Source organism: Scleropages formosus, chromosome 4 (assembly GCF_900964775.1).
Source record: "Scleropages formosus chromosome 4, fSclFor1.1, whole genome shotgun sequence".
Classification (NCBI taxonomy): Eukaryota; Metazoa; Chordata; class Actinopteri; order Osteoglossiformes; family Osteoglossidae; genus Scleropages; species Scleropages formosus.
The window spans coordinates 16,697,815-16,718,244 of record NC_041809.1 but is presented as its reverse complement, the minus strand read 5'-3'; the positions used below and the strand labels follow the sequence as shown (position 1 = coordinate 16,718,244).

General features: G+C 40.3%; 1 protein-coding gene across 1 annotated transcript; it reads left to right on the top strand.

The window, feature by feature from the left end:
• Window positions 1-10,590: 10,590 nt before the first annotated feature.
• Window positions 10,591-20,179, top strand: wnt11 (wingless-type MMTV integration site family, member 11). The gene is made up of 6 exons (XM_018755165.2): window positions 10,591-10,854; window positions 12,292-12,507; window positions 14,332-14,567; window positions 16,000-16,277; window positions 16,544-16,836; window positions 19,221-20,179. Exons 2-6 carry the CDS (start codon window positions 12,425-12,427, stop codon window positions 19,393-19,395), a joined length of 1,065 nt encoding a protein of 354 aa, XP_018610681.1. The 5' UTR covers window positions 10,591-10,854; window positions 12,292-12,424; the 3' UTR covers window positions 19,396-20,179.
• Window positions 20,180-20,430: the final 251 nt, after the last annotated feature.

The following is a 20,430-nucleotide window of genomic DNA, read 5'->3' as shown; positions in this document are numbered from 1 at the left end:
GCTGGTGCTCCATCTGCAGCTCACATTGAATTCAGGGCATTTTTGTGGGTCATTTGTTGAGCTGAGGGTAATTAGGAAATGCATAATTGCTGAATAGCAGTATTGTGAAATGAAAGTAATTACTTATAAGCGCATTAAAGTTAAGTACATTTGTGCTTGTTAATTACTGGCATTGCCCAAGATTTCTTTTGTATCTTTACAATGAAGTATAAATTTCTAAAGTAGGATATAAAAATATTTATGCATAATAAAGCACATATGTATTATATATACAGTATATAATAAAGAACCTTAGTCATATTTTTTGTCCTTTTTCAAACTGTTCTCCCATAAAAAATAATCTAGAAGCATATATCATTGTGCAACATTTCCTTTTGTTGCCTCAAAATAATTTTGTCCCACCGTTAAGAGTTACACATTAACTACTTTAATCTGTCTTCCATTTTATATCTGCATACAAAGTTTAGTAAACAGCAATAGGTTTGATTAACATCTGTACTTTCCGACTGAATGCCCAAATGTTTTCACCACGAAGGTCACAAATTTCTTTGAATCAATCAAATTAAGCAGTGATGCTCTAAATTTCAGAGGTTTTCTGATAATGTCTTGTTTGATTATTTTACTATCCTGTTTATTCCTTATATACATACATGTATACAGTGCTCCTTGAAAGTGTGTAAACCCTTTCTGTCCACTAGTTTTACCACGAAATGGTAATCGTGTGTAGTAGAAAAACGGAAGTAGTGCAGGTGCAAAACTAAGTCAACCCCAATTTGCATTGGTTAAACCAAGCAGGTAAGTAGAATCAGATGTGTAAATCAATTATTAATTTTGTAAGTTTATTTTAATATTTTATACAAGAATATGAACATCCCTATAGGGTTCACATACTTTCAAGCAACACTGTATAGTATACTTTTCTATTTATAATGTACAGTCTGTTTGAAGAGCTCAAAAGAGTCTGCCTAAAAATGTGTTGAATACATAATATTTTTGGAATAACTTCTTGTTAGGTAACTACATGCTTGAAGTAGACAAAGGAATGATGGAAGTCTGAGAAAAAAACAGAAACTGTAACCTAAGTAATTCCTCACAACTGCTATCCTGCAAATGTACACCAACCGTGCCTCTCTGGCATCAGCGATCTCCCCTCCCCTATAGGCCATATTTACTCATGCAGAGAACCCGTGCTCCCGGCAAAGAGAGGCTGTAAATGGCCGGCACCATGTGAAACACCGGGGGAGTGGATCTCATTTCTAGCAGCCTTTCTCGTGGAAAGCATCACTGCTGGCCTCTGCAGGACCCATCCTCCACAGAAGTGTGAATCCCCCTATTAATGCACGTGTCCTCAATTATCCAAGCAGTATGACCCGCAGTTAGCTCTGGCTCATGTCGAACACGACGGCGCTGTTGTATATTCAGCGTCATTTTCACACGAGACTAGCTGAAATCAGTGGGAAGCATTTCCCTGTTCTCCCACGGAGCTCCCGTCTTGGAGAGAAAGCAAACAATTGTCATAATCAAACTTAGACAACAGTCTCTTGTTGGAAGTCAAGGTTTTATACAGATGCAAGACCTGTGTACTCCACAATCATGTCCATATACAGGAAGGATTTAACTGCACTCTTGAGGAAAAGGCAAGAAGCTTAACTGGATTTTATTTCCAGCTTTCTTTAGTGAAATAGGTAACCCAGGATTCAGAACCACCGACAACTAGGCCATTTGGTTTGAGTTATTGCAATCTGAAGTCCTCGTATCGGACCCGAATACACTTGCTTTTATGCATTCTGCATGTAAAACTAGACTATGCCTTCATGACATAGAATCTGTGGGAATGCCAGTTGTGAACTATTAAATGCGCTTTGAGGGGTATCTGATACCAATGTCAGGAAATGCAGAATTCATTGGTCCATGCCAGAACAGGTTATTTGGACATACACTTTGCCATACGAACCCATAAAAAATCCAGTGTGCGGTCATTCCCCGCTGCACAGTCATACTTTACTCTTTGTGTGAATGGGCTGACCTTGTGATTTAGTGTCATTAGGTTAATTCCTTGGCAGCCCATTCTACCGCTTCATTTGGACCAGTGTGTCTTCACCCCGGCGATTTATAACAGCACCTGAGTGCACCCATTCCCCTCTGCTAATGCCGCTCACAAAAATGATATGAAACAGATGTATTTGTGCAATTTATCTGTGGTACTTGGGGACTGTGACATCACCACTTGCCTCCCTGTAACCTGCCCCGCCCCCACGAGGGGTCAGTGCGCAGAGGTGTGGGCTGAGTGTAGCAGAGGTAGCTCCACGCAAACACCTCATCCAGATGTTTTGCTTCCATCTGGCCTCCCCCTCGTGCTACTTATCACTCCCAGTGACACCGTGACACTTGCCCCCCCTCCCTTCAACAACACCTTGTCAGAAATAATACGGGCTCGTCCTCTGACACGGAGGAGCTCTCTGGGGGGCCTCCGGAGGCAGACAGTGTCCAGTTTGTTCTTTGAAATTCGTTTCGCTCTACAGGAGACATCTTTTTCTCTGTTTGTGTGCACGATGGAGGAAGCATCTTCTTTCTGTTTATACTTGGATAAACATTTTTTTATTCTAGCTCTTTCATCATACAGGGCCAACATGCCACTGTCCTGGTAATGGAAAAAAAAAATCAAAGCACATGTAAAATTTACAGTTCGTTTCTGTGTCTTGTTTTGTTTAAACATATTGCAAAAATAAATTGATTTCTTAGCTTGAGGGGGTTTTTCTGCAATTTTTTTACCCACCAAAGATTGATTTTTTTTTTTTTTTATGTGCCGAATTGGTTACATTTTTGTGAAAAGAGAGACGTGTCAGGAATAAGATAGCTGCTTCCAGCTAGTAAAGAATATTTCAGGATAGAGTGTGTGCCAGGAGGCGACGAGCCATTAGCTGTGTACTTGGGTGTTGGCATAACACTGATGCTACAGGCATACTGCAAATGAAAGAAGTGCACTGTCAACACTTATTAGTAACCAAGGTGATACAATGCCACTATTTACAGATCACACCATCTGCACAGTATAAGGGGGAGTACTGATACTATCGCTTCTTCATACAATATGTTTATATTTAGAGGTCATCTCTAAACAAGGCCATAGCTGTGAATCTTTAGAAAAAATTTAAAATATAAATCTAAGCTCCTTTGTTTAAAAAGAATATACATGGACATTTGAAGGTCTTCTTTTCAAGCATTGTTCCTGATATTATGTTTTAGTTATTTCTGTCATTTAATATCTAAACTACTACCACCACTAGTACTAGTAATTCCACTTCTACTACCACACCAGTAGTACTGCTGCTGCTATATTTTTGCCATAGATGTGACTCTTTCTGTGGCATTTCTAGTACATTCTACCATTTATTATGTACAGAGCCACCATAAGACATGTCTATAAAGAATTTTGTATTTGAAGGTTGTTAGGTGTGCTTCTGTACAATGCAATGCCAGACAAACTGTAACGATAAAAATACTCATCTGCTCTCATCCAATCTGTCAGTCATGAGACAACATGTAATGTGTTTTATGTTAGAAAAGGAAGCTCTTTCGGTTGAGGAATGGAGCCTAAACAAACGGGGCATTCATGAAGAAACCTGTAAATCACACTTTGTTTTCCCCACAGGCTGATCTTTCAGCAAAGTCGTCTTTCTACCTGATAACTTACAAATGAGACCTGATTAGTCAGGTTTTGCTGTCAGCAATTCATCACTGATCACATGTTTTTGGTCATGTTTCTTATTATTTTGCTCATAAAAAGAACTACTATTGCTAGGTTACGTGTGATTAAATAATTATTTTAATATTATTTAAAATAAGGGGGAGGTGCAGTGGCGCAGTGGGTTGGACCACAGTCCTGCTTTCCGGTGGGTCTGGGGTTCGAGTCCCGCTTGGGGTGCCTTGCGATGGACTGGCGTCCCGTCCTGGGTATGTCCCCTCCCCCTCCGGCCTTATGCCCTGTGTCACCGGGTAGGCTCCGGTTCCCCGTGGCCCCGTATGGGACAAGCGGTTCTGAAAGTGTGTGTGTGTGTGTGTGTATTTAAAATAATTATTCATAAATTCATAAATGCTTCTAAAATTTTAGGGTATGGAATAAAGTATTATTTGAGCAATAGGAATTTGAAGAAGGCGATATTAAAAATCATAATCTTGAGTTGAAAAAATTGGGGGTACCATAATTATTTGTTTTACATAAGTAATTTTTCTCTTTTTAACTCCATAAACATTTTACAGTGACATATTTAAAGCCAACAACAAAGAGTTGTTAAAGATTATGTCAGTGTAAGGCAATTTACTGATGCATGATCAAATGCATATATACCTTCTTTGAATGACCCCTATCCAGAGGTTTTATTGTTGCCATTTGATTTTTTGACTGCTCCTTTACTTAATATTGCACAATAGACAATTTATTACATTACTTAATTTAACTAACACTTTTCTTCAAAGCACCTTACAGTGTTAAGCTACTTACAATTATTATTTACCCCTTCCTACAGCTTGGTAATTTTACTGGAGCAATTTTAGGTAAGTACCTTGCTCAAGGGTATTACAGTTGGAGGTGAAATTTGAACATGCAACCTCAGCAACTCTAACCACTGTGCTACCAGCTGCCCTGTAAAAACAAAAATACAATTTGATCATTAGAACATAAATGAGGAAAACATATTAATATCTATTACGCCCTGTGTTGCTGGGTTAGGCTCCAGTTCCCCGCGACCCTGTATGGGACAAGCGGTTCAGAAAATGTGTGTGTGTGTGTGTGTGTGTGTGTGTGTGTGTGTGTGTGTGTGTGTGTGTGTGTGTGTGTATTAATATCTAAAAATGCATTTTTGTTGTCACTGCAATACCAGATTTTGTAAACGGCCATTGCCAGTGGCTGGTGTGTCATTCTGCCCATTTACTGTTTCGAGAAGCCTGGTGTACAAGGGCTTCAGTCGTCAAGTCCACATAAAGATTGGAGTGTAAGCAACTTTATTCCTAAAATGCTCAGGCAGGTGTTATTCTTTTTCACAAATAAAATGTGGAGCTGGGCATGTGTGTGTGAAATATACATGCAGATATATTTTTAAATCTTGCATGTGACTGGCAATTAAAGCAGAAACATAATTTGAAGGCATTTCCTGTAATACGAGTCTCAAACGCTGGAATCTGGGTATAGTCCTGTAACGCATTGAGACATTCACTATGTATCTGCCTAAAATTCTCGATTTATAGACCTAGCTCAAGACCCCACTATGTTCACGCTTTATTATAAAGGTCGAACAGAGCAGAATAGTAAAGGGGTGATCTTTGGTACGGAAAATGTCAGTGTGATTTGTCGTTAGTTTTATGTTAGAGGAAACAGAGGGTGTCCTTTGTAAAAGTATACTGACTTGCATGAAAACATTCATGAACACCCCAAAGTCTGAGCGTATTATTGCAGTGAATGTCAGAGCGAGCCTATAGCTGCCATGAACTTGCTTGTTGTTGCACAAATCATACATTAAAAATCACATAAGGCATCAGCAAAATAAATGTTAAACAACAACATCAACAACAACAATAATAATAATAATAATAATAATAAAGGAAAATCAAACATTTAACAGATCCTAGGAGAAACACCAGTAATTGTCAATCCTAATAAATGTGCTTTGTTGTAGAGTCAAAAACATTAGAATAAGAAGGTATTCTAAGTAAAACCTTTAAGCATACTTCCAAGCATAAAACATATTTGATTCTAATGCATATTATTCTATCACTGACACTATTGTTTTGTTAAATGCGTGTCAAGTATAACACAAATGTGTTCTATACTTGAAAGTATGGTTAAAATTACTTTTGTTAAATTTTTATGTAGTATAATATAAACATCAATAGAGCTCATAACTGAAAAGTAATAGACAATGAAACAAGTGAGTTTTCCTAGGATACTGTATATGCCATTAAGCACTTTATTTTAATATCGTTAGTAACTGAAGCTTTTAACTATGATTTAGAGGCCACTGGAATGACAAAGACAAGCCCTGATGAGAGCACTGGGAATCATTAATACACACATGTTTAATTTCATTGGTCATCTAAGGTTACTAAAGTGGTATCTTGCATCTTAATCGATTTTTTTTTTCCCACTGTGCTTTGTGTGCACTTTATGTTTTATTCAAACTTTACTAATACGTGAAGACATTGCCAATCTCTTCTGGAGAGTTTTGAAGGGCTTTTAAACCAAGCCATCCCTTATGTGTTATATTATGCATACGAAAACAATGATCTCCAACAATTAAAATAGCTGTGATTCTTAGAAAAGACATAATTTACTCAGCACATAGAGACATACCAGACAGCTTTAATTCTTGATTTACATTAGTGTTCTTTACAGCTAAGCAGCCTAACTAAAAGTCACACGGAAAAACAGGAAGCCACCATGTTTGTTTCCCTTGGAAAAGTCAGACATCATGTTTAATTAATGTATTTTTAAAGGAAAATACATCTTAAAAATGTATATGATCAGGAATAAAATGTTAACCAGATTCATGTCAAGCACACTGTAATAATAATGTCCCCTAATCCACATAATTTTTCAGTGGTCACAATAATATCAAATATTGCTATAATAATATCAAATATTCTATATTATTTTATTTTATAAATATGTGTGTGTGTGTGTGCTTATATATGTATAATCTATAATTGTTTTGTGTATATTTACTGCCATGATGAACGAGATGTTCCATGCTGAGCTGGGGATCCAAGATACCATTTAGCAACAATATCATTATTACTTGTTAAACTGGCTTACAATTGTTACTTAATCTAGAATGCACAGGAGGGGTGGGCAACCACTGGTCTGTGGACCCCAAGAGGTTTTTTCTCCCTCAACTTTCAGTTGGGAGTTTTTGTTCCTTTCCCCGGTGGCCAGTTGGTATACTTATAGTTCTATAAAAGTACTTTATTATAGCAGCCATTAGTCGACTGTCTTCTTTGTTTGTATCTGTTTTTCTTGTGTTATGCCTGTGTTAAAGCGCTCTGTGTCACTGTGTGAGAAGAGCGCTCTATAAAAATAAATTGAATTGAATATGTCTATGCAACATATTGTGTATCTTCAACATTATTATGTATTCTTTTTTCTTTTAAACTAAATCTCATAACCTTTTGTGGAATAATGTGTTGCCTGGGATGGACCCTGTAAACTGTGCAGAGTGTATTTAGGGACACAGCTCAATGGCTGTGCAGAGGATGATGGGTATGGAGACAGAAACCCTGATTCCTGTGCAGTACTGGAGATTGTTTATGGGGGTAGGTCCCTACCATTTAGCAGGAGATCCCTGTTGTTGAGCAGAGTAGAGTGCATGCAGGGATGCAGTGAGAAGAGTCAGGCCTGACACCAAAGCCAGCTGAGGCTGGTGATGAGACCTGCAGCTGTACCTGCAACCGGGGAACTCCGGGTGGGATGGAAGAAGGCACATCCCTAAAGGCCTCAATAGCAGTCATACAGCTCCTGCTTTTGTGACCCGGGTCATATCAAACACAGAGGTGAAAGGTCAGTGGTCTTACCTTCTGCCAGTGGGCCATCAGGCATTTGATATTACCCTGATCTTCTTGAACACAATGGCAGTTCCTTGTTGATCGAGGAGAGTGTCATCTGCAAACATCCGAAATGCTGTTCTGCTGTTACTGACAAAGTGAGACCACTCCACTCTTCCCCAGCTCTCTCATGCTGTGCTGGTCTTAAAACCAAGAATCTAAAAGTTTTGGTTAGAGATTTTTGTTTCTTATGAAATTCATAACTGTCAAGTCATGTAATAAATATGTATCAGTATGGTTTGTGTGGAGGCAGCTGGACGCCTCTCTTTTTCACCAGCACCAGACAGAGACAGATGTTCTTTTCTAAAGGTTTTTTGAGTCACACTGTCTATTCCCAAATTAACTATTCCCAAACCTAATGTTTCCTTTCTATGATTATCCATCTTACCCAACCACGACAAGTAATCTGTTAAAATAAACCTAGATCACAACTCAAACTTTCGATTGTGACTTTAGAATTAAATTATAAATTAAATTAAATTCAATTAAAGTTGTAAATATTAAATTGTTTATTTTAATCATAACCACTACAACAGCATTTCTAGTAGCACAATGGAAATCTTACAAATATTTTAAGGTCATTGTAGCTTACTATTTCATAGACTCTAATGTATGTTTATAAGAATTATTGTTCGGAACTACTGATGACTTACCAGGGGATGCTTAATACTCAGGGACAGATCTTATTGCAATATAATACTGAAATGCACCAAATTAAAGTTTCAAAAGCCTGATGAAAAAGTTAATGACACTTCATAAAATCTTTTTCAGCAATAAAATGAATAGCCAAACACGAAAGAAGCCCTTAGTCCCAAGACTAGTATTTCCAATAGTAGATTGTATTTAGTCCAAATAAAACATTTTTCCTTAAAGCCAAATACACTTACACTGGCGTGTGAGACATACCTCAAAAAGCTGTGCAAACCACATATGATAACCTCAGACTTTTTAATATAGGAAGTAGGTTATAAAGTCATTGTTAAATGTTTATTCTCCAAATTATTTGTTGTCTAGTAGTCCCATAAAAATAATCTTTTCTCTAAAGGATCATTTAATGATGTATAACAGATAATTTCACATTGGTATAGTGTAAATGTACATGATGATAATCAAAGAAAAATGTGGCAAATGCTTGCAGTGAAAACACTAAAACTACCATCAGTTCCATTTCAACGTTCTGCCTCCTTTCAGCATTTACAGTTTTATGAAACAATAGGCTCTGAGTCTGTGGATTCGAATTAAATATAAAAATGATGCCTTCTCATCAAATCTTACGGTGCAATATTGTTGTTGAAACATATAAGTTTATGAACGGAACAGCAAACGTCGGAGAGCGCCAGCACCTTCATAAATTAAACCCCCAAATTATTATTTTCGTCATATGTAATTTTCTGGCGAGTTTTATTAAAACTGGTGTAACTTATGCGTATCAACATGACATGTTGTCTCTATTGTAGGAATTAGACTATAATCAATAAAGCATGCAGAATAGTAAATACCACATTCATAAATATAAGGAATACGTGTCAACATTTGCAAGACGTATTTAAAAACCACAAAAAACAAAAACTTACATATTATAAGTATTCATTATGTGTTCCAGATGCAAACTTGCCCACTTAAGAGACCACTCTGAGTTATTCATATCTGTCCTCACCTTTAAATCTTTCTTCTTAACGGTTAACCACTTAATCACAAAAATGTGTTTGATTCCTTTTCTTTTGCACTTTCTTTTTCTTTCATTTTTTATACAGTGACTAATTTTATCGCGTAAATATATTACCGGGTTAAAACAGCAGTAAAAATGCAATTTACTCAAGGTATACTTAGCTCCAGCTAAATACAACTAATCAATCAGCAGACTGCTGTACACTGCGCTATACATTTTGTACCGTAGTTTTTGCTGCTCTATGATTTGTAAAAACACAACCTTTTCAAGACATTACCTATTTGTAATGAGTGGACAGCTGGAACAGTTTAGAAAAATAAACTGCAGGTTTGTGGGTCCCCAGAAAACGAATGTGTGGTCTGCAGATAAAGTGGTTAAAGAAAAAGAAAGTTATTTTGCCGCACGATACGATATAGTAAACAGATTTCAGAGGAATCCCACGGGATATTGAGTGTGGGGTGAAGAGGTGATATCGCGCGCGCTTCAGGAAGGTTCGAGAAGCTGCGCTATAAAGACGCGTAGTGAGTGTCCCACGCGACATCGCGAGTTTAAATATAGCCCAAAAATGACGTGATATGTAAAACAGGGCTTTCGAAGAATAACCAAAATATTCGAGGAGTACAACTCTCTCTTATGTATTGTATTAATTGCTGTTTATTTTGCCCATCTGCCTATACAGTCTGAAAGCTTATGATGCTGAAATTTGTCTTTTACATAACCGTAGAATATTTGAACTAAAACGCGCTTCATGAGTTGAAACAAAGAAAATAACAAAAAATACTGAAGAAGTGCGTTGTTTTACAAAAAAAAAAAAAAAAACAAAAGAAACTCGGATAAGGTAAAAAAAAAAATAAATAAATCTGGGCAAAAGCGACGAAAACATGTACCTTCCTGATGTACAAGCCCTAACAGTGCGGGTATAAAGAATATAAAAAGCATGGTGAACACATCAGACTGTGTTACCATGCCGCCTCCTGTAATTTACTATTTAAAATGTACCTCTATTGCATATCTATCTATCTATCTATCTATCTATCTATCTATCTATCTATCTATCTATCTATCCATCTATCTATCTATCGGTTCTAACTTGTACATGCTTCCATTTTGCATAGAATTCTTTATGAAAGCAAACTACAGTGTAGAACCCACAACCTTCACACACGAACAGCGCGTAGGCCACCTTGTACAGTGAACTCAGCGAGACTCGGAGGGGTCACACTTTGTTATGCTAATCACTGCTGACATCACAGTGAGATCAAAGCGGCGCGCGGCGGCTATAAATGGACGCTGCCACGGAACTCCGGACGCCACATTCCACAGGCTGTCAGAGAGAGAGGAACCTGGAGACTGGAATCTGTAATCTGGAGCCTGCGCACTGTTCGCACTACTCACTGGTCTCGCCGGTGCTGGTCCCCGGTTGAGCCAGACAAGAAGATCAAGCCACGCGGGGCGGCCGGATGATGCTTTCCGCTTGTGTACCAGCGGTGTGGATTTACAAAGAGCGCCTGGTGGCGGAGCTCGAATGAGAGGGAGTCTGAGTGGAGTACCGCCGCGGGGCTCCAGCAGCAGCACTGCCCGACTGGGCAAAGGTACTGACCTGTCTTTCTCCTTTTTACACACATCATGGGTGACGACTAAGTCTTGGCTCTATCTGTGGCGGAAACAAGAGCTACAGTGTTGATAAGATGACATTTTTTTAGACTGAACCCTTGTTGTTATTGTTCTCACCTTCGTCCAAGGACACTAAGTTCCGACATCAGCTTAGTTTACAATCATGTCAGTGTTTCTCGCATTGAGACAGCGGGGTATTCTTACTGTATCAGTTCAGGGTTAAGTACCTGAAGGATACAGCTGGAGGGATTCGAACAGTTGAACATGGAAAGGAAGATTCCCAGTGAGCTCGACAAACATGACTGTGTTTAATTGGACTTAATGGAAAAACTGGATTTGCTCGGTGCTTCTTCAGTGTGACCATGTAATCCTGGTCTCCCTGCGGAGGTTCAGGAGATCCGTGTCCTGCTGAAGGTATTCGGAGTGATGGAGATTGGAGTAACTCCAGATGAACTCCGCACACATTTGCGTTTAAAACCTTATCACGTAAAACCAGCATAATAAAAATATTATGGACTTATTTTTGCAATCGAAAGCGTTGCACCTGTGGGGTAATTTTTTTTTTTCTAAATGTCATGGTTTTAAGGTTGGCATTTTTGCAAATAAATCACGACTAACGTCATGAATACAGAACATGATTGATAAAAACACATGTCGTTTTTATTTTTCTCATAATCCAAAAGCGAGCAGCTCATGGAGTTGCAATTAAAGAATAGTTTTGTTACTCTGTCCCTTTTTTCAGCCGCCCCTTAAATGCGTAGTCTTATTTGATGAATAGCAAATCAATAAAACGCATTGCTATTTATTACTTTTATGACATGGAGGTTCAGGAACAACATGCTTTGTTTTTAGTGAACGCTGTTCCCGTTTCATCCACCTCCCAGTATATCTGCACACTCGAGGATAATATTTTAATACATTTTCTTAACTCTCGCAGTGCGCTGGTCTGTATACCATGAATAAATTATATTTAAATATACATTTTAAATATGCAAGTCACAGTGTATGATATACATCTTATACAAACATGCTTGGTCCTAATAAAAATAATTTAAGTAATTGTAAAATTGAAATAAACAGACAAAAGGACCTTTTTATGAGCTTGCCGAACAGGAAATTTTTTGTTTGCCTGTGACATCGCAAACAAAATGTTTTTGTACTAAATACATTTATAATTATACATAATTAGGCATGTATTCAGTATTGATTGTTGTAAATGTTTTTGTGCAATAGCATTTGATACATTATATGGATCTGTACTTAAAATATCATACCAGGAGCTACCCTGGGGCTGTGGTTCAGGTTATATACAAGATTTATGAAATGTGCCTGCAATGTAGAGGTGCAGAATGTCTGTGCACGGCTACAGACATGTTGAGTGTGGGTCTTCTCACGTGGCCATTCTGTTTCCTCAGGAGGACAACAGGAGGAAGGAGGCAATGTGTGCAGGGTTCTGAGTGCACCTGGACGACCCCCACAACCTCTCTGTCTGGTCTCAGCCAGATCAGAACTGCCATCATCACCTACATCATCATCAGCACCATCACCATGAGGAGTGCTCCTCAGCGCCTGTCACAATTGCTGCTCTCCCTCATGCTCCTCTCACAACTATGCTCAGGCATCAAGTGGCTGTAAGGACATGAAAAGTTAATCCAAAACATATATGTTCAATATGCTGCTTTCCCCTTTCTTCCTGGTTAAGAGTTTTCACTGAATGGTCTGTGAACTCCAGTTCATGGTAGCTTCAAAAAGGAAGCAAACCGTACTCCATATCAATATATTCGGGGTAACTTAAACTTTGGATACTTTTCAACTTTGTGTCCAAGTCACTTAAAATCAAACTTTTGGGTGCATATTCTTAAGTCACAGGAGTCCGAAATCTGCCGCGTTACTTGGTGTCAGTTACTGCTCTAAAAACTCTAAATACTCACTGAGAACAAGCAGTAAAAGAGTTGGACAGAAAGGAAAGGGTCACGTATCAAGACATTACCCTAAAAAAATACAAGGATATCTGTATTTTTGTAATAGAGTAAGCGATTTGCTTTCGAAAAGTCTTGACCTGTTTAAAAAGTACAGCAGAAGCATGAACGTTTCAAAACCACATTAGTTATAAGAAAAGAAAAGCAAACTGACAATGAAGCGAAATTGGTGTTAAACTCTCCAGTGTTATTAAAATAAATGATTCCTTCTCCTGTGCTCTGAAAAGCCTGCATGGGATTCAAAGACAACAATGAGTGTGTGTGTGTGTGTGTGTGTGTGTGTGTGTAGGGAAAGGTCCCACTAATAGTGAGTTGGTTCCTAATAGCTTTCCAGCAGGGGGTGCATGGATGGTAGACTGAGCCATGATGAACAAACAGGAGAGCCGGCGAGGCTTTGGCAGTGCGCAGCCCAATGCGAAACAGATGCAGCCGTAAACACCTGCGTGAACTGGGTAACGAGGGCAGGAGAACTTCTCTCGGGCACAGGTTGGGTGTAGGGTGTGCTGTTGAGCACCTCATGAATCACTGATCCGTGACAGTACGGAATAAAATCTCTCCCCCTATACACCCTTCCCAACATTTCTGTGAATAAATATGTGTGCTTCCGAGTTTCTCTACTTTATTGCTGTTGTCAAGGGAAAGCTTCCTCTTTAAGGACTGGAGTGTATTGCTTTGACTCCAGACACACCATTCTTAATTAAATTAACATTTCTCTTTGGCAGTGAAGTTTCGTTTAATAGGTATTGTATGTTTAGAGTATTTGCTCTCAAGACTGGAAATGTGTACAAAGCCTCAATAAGCTCTTTGCTGTCAGTGTTCATTGAGTGAAAATGTCCTTTACAGACTGTTTTTGCAAGAAGGACTACAGCACTTACCGAAAGGACTGAAACAATGTGATTTGACTGTATAATGAGTTTTCGGCAAGTACGTAATTGTAAAATGGAAATAAACTATTGTTAAATTCCCGTTAAACTATTATTAAAAAAAAAAAAAACCTTTCATCATTTTGACTGCTATAAATTTTGTTTTTGGAACATATTGTGTGCTTTAAAATTATTTAAATTGTTTCAGTGTGCAACAAAAGATGCTTTTGATCCAAAATGCAAAGTGTCAGGTCAATGACAGCACTAGTACTTATAAAAAACATCTGCCTTATTCAGGAATTGCTCTTCAAAGAGAAATATTACTTTTAGTATTCTTATAAGGAACGGATGTGATATAGTATAGCTATTTCTAGTAAAATTAGTACAACTGGGTAATTTTTAAAGTGAAATTTGATGCTGCTTATAGGAGACATTTGTTTCAATGATTACCTTTATTAATATACTCTTTATTTTCTAAGCAGAATGTTACAGAGTATGTTGTCAAGAGTGCTAAAGCAACCTTTTGGTGTGTGTGTGTGTGTGTGTGTTTGTGTGTATGTGTGTGTGTGTGTGTGTGTGTGTGTGTGTATGTGGTGTCCTTCCACCTTACCAGGGCCCTGTCACGGACGCCCACCTTTCTGCACGTGAACCAGACGCAGCACTGCAAGCGACTGGAGGGTTTGGTCTCCTCGCAGGTGCAGCTCTGCCGCAGCAACCTGGAGCTTATGCACACCATCATCCAAGCTGCGCGGGAGGTCAAGAAGACATGCCAGAAGACCTTTGCCGACATGCGTTGGAACTGCTCATCCATCGAGAACGGACCCAACTACCTCCCGGATCTCGAGAGAGGTATTGCCCAACTCCATTCCTCCTTGCTTCCGCCTCAAAGGGGCCATCCGTTTCTTCTGCCGACAGCTCCCCTCCCCTCCGTTTCAACATAGCAGCTTCTGTGTCCCGTCACAGTGTCTGAGGGACTTGTGTAAATGTTCAACACGGATCATTAGAAGTACAGGGCAGGAACACTAAAGGCACCCGTGGTGGTCTTTGTGTGGGTTGAAGTGCACCAGGCAAAAGGCGCCATTCTTCATTGTGTTGCGCGGCAGGACTAGGGCACCCACTCGCTGGCCCGCCAGCCTCTGCAGCACTGCTTCCTGTCCACAAAGCCTGCTATTAGAGCGCCACAGATGAGTCGGCTCTTTTCTACCCAGAAGTACCCTGCTTCCTGTTCTGGGATGTGGAATTTCTTTGTGACGCCTCACAATGGCGCCCATTCTCTTTGTCGAAGATGGTCACGATCTGATCTGGCTGAGCCATGCCAGCACGTTTTTGTGCTCAGCGTGTGCTGTGTGTTCTTTTACATTTCCGCCACATTCAAAATACTCGCATCTAAATTTGATACTCAACATTTGAATGCTCCCAGTGACACAAATATTATTGTTTGTAAATTTATCAATGTATTAGTTAATGTTGGATTGTCCTCCGAAAAGCCAATTCTTATAACTGCTTGGAGATGTGCTACGCACACTCTACTTCGTGGCAGGTGGTGGCTTGAACATCCAAAGTCTCAACCGATCCTTGCCAAAGGTGCTCATCCACGTAGTTTAAAAAGGTTTATTTTATCTACACATATGCCAGGAGCTCACATACAAGGCGGACCAGTTGCTATGTCATGCTTGTGGAATCTGACGAGAGTTATGAAGGCAATACAAAGGCCTGGCTCACTGTCAGACAGACAGCAGAGATATGTGGGTAATTCCTCACCAGAGGAGACGCTTCCCATCTGCTGAGCCTTTGAGCACCTTTGGAAAGCCCTTCCAGCCGCAAGCACTCCACATCTAGCAATGTCTTTGTGTCCTTTTCCAAGTCAAGGCGTGGCTCCTGTACATCCCTCATCTTCCCTTTACACATACACCTCATGACTGCAACTCCTTATTACTCTGCCCCCAAACATCCCACCGCAGGAGAGCTTGCCCTGTGGTTCCTGGCATATTTTTTTTGCTGCTTATACCTTAGAAACCTACAGGTAAGGTGCAAACACTTGACAAAGGAAGTGGCTGTTTCAAGAGGAGTTTTGCAGCCTTCAAATATGAATCTCTTCACCACTGTGCTTTTAGTTGTTATTTTTTATATCACTGCTTAGTTGATGCTTTAATCCACAGTGACTTATTCTTATTAGAAAGCTGGATACTTTTACTATAACAATGCAGTGTAAATACCACGTTCGAGGGTTTCAAGTCCATGTTCGTAATCGTGATGGTATCTGCTGCTTTGTCCCCAACAGGCACGAGGGAGTCGGCATTTGTGTACGCCCTCTCTGCAGCAGCCATCAGCCATACAATTGCCCGAGCATGCACTACAGGCGACCTGCGCCTCTGCTCCTGTGGGCCCATCCCTGGCGATATCCCAGAGCCAGGCTACCGCTGGGGGGGCTGTGGTGATAACCTGCACTACGGCCTTGTGATGGGCTCCAAGTTTTCCGATGCGCCCATGAAGATGAAGAAGTCTGGCTCGCACGCTAACAAGCTCATGCATCTGCACAATAGCGAAGTGGGCCGCCAGGTACCACCCTGCTCTCAGTTTTGTCCCTCAGCCATTTGTCTTACACAAACAACTTAGTAGTCTTGTGCATAAAGAAATATACAAACTGATGTTATCACTTCACAGTATTTGAACTGAAAGAGAACCTAAATATCTGTAATAAGCTGTGGTAGAAATGGAAAGTGGAGAACCTAACCTGCCATAAAAATGTCACACTTTTTTGTAGATTGAGCAGCAGGGCATTTTGGATTCAATTTGCCTTTGTGACCGCTTTGTCTGTCCCATAGGTCCTACAGAATGCCATGGAGATGAAGTGCAAGTGTCATGGAGTGTCTGGTTCATGCTCCATCAGGACCTGCTGGAGAGGTTTGCAGGATCTGAAGGACATTGCCATGGACCTAAAGACCAAGTACCTGTCTGCCACCAAGGTGGTGCATCGGCCCATGGGCACCCGTAAGCAGCTCGTCCCCAAAGACATTGACATCCGGCCAGTGAGGGAGAATGAGCTTGTGTACCTGCAGAGCTCGCCCGACTTCTGCAGCAGGAATGACAAACTGGGCTCAGTCGGCACTCAGGACAGGTGAGCGGGTCAAGCTGAAATGAGACTGCACGTGCTTTGACTATGAAATACCACTTCCACGTGAAGCTTCAGGTTCCTTCTGGCAAATGTATTTATCGGAATCTGGAAGCGGCTTATCAGAATCAGACTTGACGAGGGCATTGAAGTGGCACTGTTTGCTTAACACTTTGACCAAGCCAGCTGTTTCCAGGACTGCTCTGTCTCTCCATTGTCTGCACACATGTCAGACAGGGCTTCTGCAGCTCTGCCGAGCGCTATATGTGCTGTGCTTGGTTATCAGCCAGTGGCTCTGAGTAATGCATTATTCTCGGGCCTCGATGTGTTCAGCTGATATCAATTAGGCAATATGTCACGGAAGGGAAATAGCTCAAAGTTCAAAAGACCAACTCAATTTACAGAGAGTGTTTTATTAGGATGTGTGTTTCAAAACGAGATCATTTGGATAATTTCTTTCGATATCTGCTGCCATACCAGAGATTTTTTGGGGTTCTGGTTCTGAGGTAAGTGTCTGCTAGCGCTGAGAGGCATCGAAGGTCCGGTTAACAAAACAGTTGATTTTGATTATTCTCCCAGCTCTTGGCATATGAGACTTGAAGTTCTTGCATCTTCAAAGCAGTTTTTACTCCTGCAGCTATCAGAGCCTCTATAGAACTTCATCTTTAAACTGTGAGGAAAATCATGTTCAGAAGTCCTATAAGAAACACACTGTTGTACATTAAGTATCATGTTTCAAAATCCTTGGGAGTTTTGTGGTTTTTATTGTGCATTTAATTGGAAATCAGTTTGTGATCTCCTGCTTTTGGCTAATATAATCCCAGATTTAATTTAACAGCAATATATTTTCAAAAAAGTGTCCTTTACTTTGTTAAAACCTTGTTAACATTTCACCAAATACCCATCAGTGAAATATAAAGTCTGGAAAAAATTGGTGGAACGAATTCACTAAGGATTGCTGACTAATCTGAATGTCATTTCTTGCTGTGCTGTCTCAGAAAAATAATCCAAAAATCATTCCGCACGTCATCTGAATTTAACTGTACATCATGTCCGTTTCAACGCGTGGATAAGACATATGATGTAGGTTTTGCCACGTTTAAATTCAGTGTGGGGAATCAAATGCCTCCTGCTTTTGTGGTTATTACATCAGGGCATCAATGTGTTACATGTCGTGTTAAAACAAAGATGGGAGCACATGTGATTTTACAGGAATAGTTATATTTCTTTTAATCTGACAGATGTGTTTCAGTGGGATGCCTACATCGACATCATCCCGCCGTAGTGCGTCTGTCACATTACAAGACATATAACTATTGCGGTAAACTTGTGTGTGCTCTCCCAACTTTTCATATATACCAGGAGTTTCTAAGCACCCAAGCCCTTAACTGGACTCTTACACTAAGTTGACTGAATCCTGTATTTTCATTACATTTTTTTGCTGTGATCCGAGGGTATGTGGGACACTGCAGATTTGCAGGGATCCAGCTTCACAGTCAGTCAATGTAAAGAATGTGATTCACTGAAATCCTGCCTAATTCTGCAAAGCATGTTTAACTCGGGATCGTTCGGTGATATCTGAGATATTGTTGTGTAGTGCGACCGTTTCATCAACAAACAGTTAAACTGTGATGGTGTCAGTTTCACAAGAGACAAGCAGTACAAGATACCCTGTCTGTGGTTTGAAAAGCAACATGTGCCACAATAAATGATGCCATCATACAACTAAGGGTTTTAGAAAGAGCCATAATTACACACAACGAAAAACCTTTCTGAATTTCTCCTGGCGCTGCTATTTATTTAGACTAGGAGAGGAAAATAAAGGTTCAGTTTCCCCTTCTAAATATCCCATCAGATCATTTTGCAAACTTGCCAGTTCCATGGGACCTTTTGTAAGGGGTCTGCCTCAGGCTTCAAAGAGCCCCCCTGCTGCGACAACCACCTTCCCAGTGTCTCTCTCAGCGGCAAGGCTATTAGGGCACCATAACTGCAAAAAAAAACATACTTGTGTGGAAAAAAGAAGGCCTAATAAAGACTGTGACCCCCGGTGCATTAATTGTGCAGTGCGAACTGCAAGGCTGTCCTCAGCTCTCAACAGATGCTCTTAGTTTGGTCTGTCGGTCACAAGTGTAGCTGCTGTAGGGAGTTTGATGGACGAGCCCCGCCGTCAGCGGCACAATCGGAACGGGGGAGTAGGGGGATCGAACTCTTTTCTGCAGCCCGCCGCTGAAACTGAAATAGCCGCAGTCCTGATGCAAACTGTCATCGCGAGCCCAGTGCTGCGCAAACTGCCGGCGTGACCCACTTGGGCACTGACCCTATGGTGCCGCAGCGCCAGTTGAAAGCACTCAGCGTTGTTTTTTCTTTTTTTTTTGTCTCTTCTTCCATAGGCAGTGCAACAAGACGTCCAACGGCAGCGACAGCTGTGACCTGATGTGCTGTGGCCGGGGCTACAACCCCTACACCGAGAAGCTGGTGGAGCGCTGCCACTGCAAGTATCACTGGTGCTGTTACGTGACGTGCAAAAAGTGCGAAAGGACTGTGGAGCGATACGTGTGCAAATGAGGCGCCGCGTCACCCCTTCCCCACCAACTACCAACCCGCCTTTCCTCTTACAGATAACCAAAGCACTATGTACCAAGGACACTTACTTTTGTCTTAAGCTGCAGTGTGCGTATTTTAATAAGGACGGTTTTTTATTTTTGTGGCACTATTTTTTCTGAATGTTGTTTTTTTAATGAAATCCTGCCCTGCAACAGATTTTCCCCTCCCATTTAAAAATGTCAATGCGGGGTACCGTGACACTGCCTGTCGGTTACGTGAAGACCGCTGTCCTTGGGGATTTTTTTTTAAACCCGCAAAAATCCACACGCTCACCAGATTCGGATATCAGAGGCCTTTTTTTGCGTATTACAGTTTATTACAAAAATGATGTTGACATTTTATGCGGGGAACCTCTTATGTTTCCATACGGCTGGAAACGCCTTTGTAGACTTGGATGGATTTGACTGTAAATATACACTGCAGAGCCATTCCGTGAGACTCGAAGAGTTGTGAACTATCTGTGGGATTATTTGGTGGTGCCCTTTTATGGACAAAAAGAGTGAAAGATGGTGCCCAGTAAGCAAAGGGAACTTCCAGTACTGCTTCTGTTGTGGATTTTTACATAGCTTATGTTAAAGGCCTAAATGTGCAGTTAATCTCTCCAGACCTAAACAAGGAAAAAACTGCATTTATGTGTTTCTACTGGCATGGAGAATAAAGTGTGTTTGCATTGTTAAATATTCCCAGAACATATGGAATGCAGGTAGTGCAAAGCTAACACTTTAGAGTATGTGGACTGAATTCATGGGGGGGATGTTCCCATGACAACCATATTATGAAACCACTTGTGTGGATGTATATATTGTCTTTTGTATGCTGAATTTAAAGAAATATTTATGATCTAATTAAAGAATCTTTACCAATGTTTATCAAAAAATTGTTTTCAATTTCTCTTGTTTATACCTTTACATTATTGTCCCTGCTGAATAACAATTTTAAGTTCAGATTTTAAGCAACTATATCAATGAACACACAAATGTATATTTTATATGCCTA